General features: G+C 34.1%; 1 protein-coding gene across 1 annotated transcript; it reads right to left on the bottom strand.

Moving 5' to 3' along the window:
- Nucleotides 1-1,084: 1,084 nt before the first annotated feature.
- LOC140432208 (general transcription factor II-I repeat domain-containing protein 2-like) lies at nt 1,085-1,456 on the bottom strand (the record flags this gene model as incomplete). The annotated part of the gene is made up of 1 exon (XM_072520030.1): nt 1,085-1,456. A coding segment is annotated over exon 1 (372 nt), but the record flags the coding sequence as incomplete, so codon positions are not given.
- Between the last annotated feature and the right edge of the window lie 1,651 nt (nt 1,457-3,107).

The following is a 3,107-nucleotide window of genomic DNA, read 5'->3' on the forward strand; positions in this document are numbered from 1 at the left end:
TACTGATTTTTCAAAAGGTTCAAGAGGTTTATGCTAGTAAAAATTCAGGATCATTTTGCATTTCTTGTCGAGAGACAAATTAAATAATATATTTATAATAATAAGCTGTTATAGATCGCCATACGGTACTATTAATACTTTTTTTTTAGAAAATTTTGAATCTGGTTTAAATTTTGCTTTGTAAATTAATATAAATAAAAATATAAATCAGTGTGGTCCAACCTTTTAGACGTTGCGGGCCGTATTAAATTTAAAATTATTATGAAGAGCCAGATAACCCTCGACTTGTTCAAAAAAAGTTTATCTTACAAAAATAATATACAAACGAAATATAATTTACAAGTATTTTATTATGGTCTATAATTTACATGTTATGTTTAAAATTTAACATAAAATAAAAAATCAATTTTCTACTGAACAGATTCGTCCAGGGCTAAGGAGTAGTACAAACAATCACGAACTGTGTCGACCATTTTTTTAAATACATGAGTATTCAGCTCATCAACTCTTCTAGATACAGTTTGAAGGGCAACTAAAACACATTAAAAATTTTTGGCCATCTTTTCATCTCCAAAGGATCGCCCCATTTTAACGGCACACCGCTTGATCATTTCTTACTTACTTACTTACTTCGTGGCGTTACAACCCTTCGTGGGTTTTAGCCGACTCGACAACATGCCTCCACTGTTTCATGTCTTCAGCAACCTCCATCCAATTCTCCACGCCCACGTATTATCGTCCACGTTTCGCTTCCATACATCACAACGGGTCGTATGATTGTTTTATAGACCTGTATCTTCGTATGTCTTTTTAGTTGTTTGGATTTTATAAGGTTTTGGAGGGCAAAACGACATCTGTTGCCGGCCCGGATCCTGTTGTTTATTTCTTGTGATCCGTTATTGTCTTTAGTAATTGTTGTTCCAAGATACTTGAATTCTCTAACGCGCTCAAAGTTAAAGTCATCGATGGTGATGTTTTGACCTATTCTCTCTCTGCTTTGGTTATTGCGGCTCATATACATATATTTCGTCTTGTTTTCGTTGATTTGGAGCCCCCTCTTCTCTGCTTTCTTCTCAAGCCTTACCTGCTTGATCATTTCTCCATCTCTAAATGCTTTTTTACTTTTGACAAGCTCTAAACATACTTCATATGATGCTGGTAATATTGATAATTGAACAGCTGTCGGTTTTGTAAATAGAGATTTTTGTTTATTCAATTTAGCTTTAAGTTCTTTTACAAGAGTATTGCGAGCTTCACCTTGATATTTGTCGTATTTTGTTCTGTTCTGGGTTCCATAATGCCTACTAATATTGTATTCTTTTGATACCGCAAGTACTTGACAACAAATAATGCACTGAGGTTTGCCTTTTAATTTAATGAAAAAATATTGATTGTCCCATTTTCCTTGAAACGTACGATTTTCTTCTAAAATTTTGCGTTTTTTGGCACTACTCATTCTGAATTTAACATTCAATTTATTCGCCACTGTTAATTCAACACGACACGTGCAGCCGACTGAAGCTAACTGCACTCTCATCGGGCAGTTTCAAAAAAATTATTTCCCCAAATTGTGTTTTAAAAGTTGCCAGATTTTGAACAGAATTCCCCAGATTTATATATTTTAGTTTTTAACAAATCTTCTCCTACATGTGTGTAACCCGTGTTGCACTGTGTGTTGCCTGCCATGTAGGTTACCGATATTATATCCAATCATGAGTTTTCATTGCTTCTTGTTTGTTTCGAACTTCTGTTATATGGCCTATATTAATATTATACATGGATTATATGACGTATGACAGAAGCTCGAAACAAATGAGAAGCGTTGTAAAGTAATATTAGTGACACTGACAGGCATAGTGATTGTTTTTGACATTTTTGACAGTTATTATATATAGAATAACAGGAAATGACAATGCCTCATGACTCCTAAAGAGTCTTGATAATTTCACTTGTTTCTTGTAAGTCGGGGAACCCCGGACCTACACAGGTGTTTCATAATAGATGACAGTCAGGGAACCTCAGGCAATATCATTGTTCGCGGTAGCGTAAATTCACCAAGCTGTATTGGGTGTAGCCTGTATGTGGAATCAGTCACCGCGATCTTGTCTTGTTGAAGTTTATTTAGTATTCACATAATTACTGGACTTTAAAAAATAACTATTTTTTACTAAATTTAATAACATATTTTAGCCAGTTTGATTTCCCCAGATATTAGTCATTTTAAAAAAGTTTTTCCCCAGTCCCCAAAGATTCTCAATTTTCCCCAGTTCTGATGAAAAATCCCCAGACCTGGCATCCCTGGGAGTGAGTGTTCAAGGTTAACTACTTTCTTAATATTACGGAAAGTTGGACAGGGTTGGAACAGGTAAAAGTTATAAATCGCAATATTTTTAAAATTTGTTTGCGGGGGCCGCACTTTAACGAGCTTCGAGCCACATGCGGCCTGCGTGCCTGAGGTTGGATCACACTGATATAAATTATTAAATTGTGTAAGACCATGCCAAGCATTAAACTAAATTTAAAGGAATTTTTGACTGCAAACATTTTTTATTCAATTAAAGAATTTTAAATATTACTATTAATTTATTTAATTTAGTATTATTTTGGTTTTTAGTATGTTTAAAGTATTTGTTCACTTGTTTGTTTTATTTCATTAACTAATCAGTTCTACACAAACTATGTTTGTCTAAAAGGAAACACGAAAAAGAAGTTTTCGCGCAATTCGCGGAAGAAGACAGAGTTTTGAATTAACTAACGGTCTACGAATGGATGTGTTTTTTTTTCGCCTAAACCAGCAAAGTGTATCAGATGATATCATAAAGGTGAAATGTATTTAAAATTTAACTACGATGGTTCACTCAAATGATATTCACGAACCAGAACATCATATTCCATAGAATTATAATATTGAATGGTGTATTATAAAAATTGTAAATAAAAATACAGACAAATTAATATAAAAACACGACAAACCAATTTTTTAACAGCTCTATGATGGCCGTGCGAGGCGTGACGTGATACAAGGGTAATATGACTCTACACTCGCGAGAATCAATTATTGATTCTAGCGCATCAGCATCACAAATTAGCCAAGCCAGGAGATGCAG

Source organism: Diabrotica undecimpunctata, unplaced genomic scaffold (assembly GCF_040954645.1).
Source record: "Diabrotica undecimpunctata isolate CICGRU unplaced genomic scaffold, icDiaUnde3 ctg00003233.1, whole genome shotgun sequence".
Classification (NCBI taxonomy): domain Eukaryota; kingdom Metazoa; phylum Arthropoda; class Insecta; order Coleoptera; family Chrysomelidae; genus Diabrotica; species Diabrotica undecimpunctata.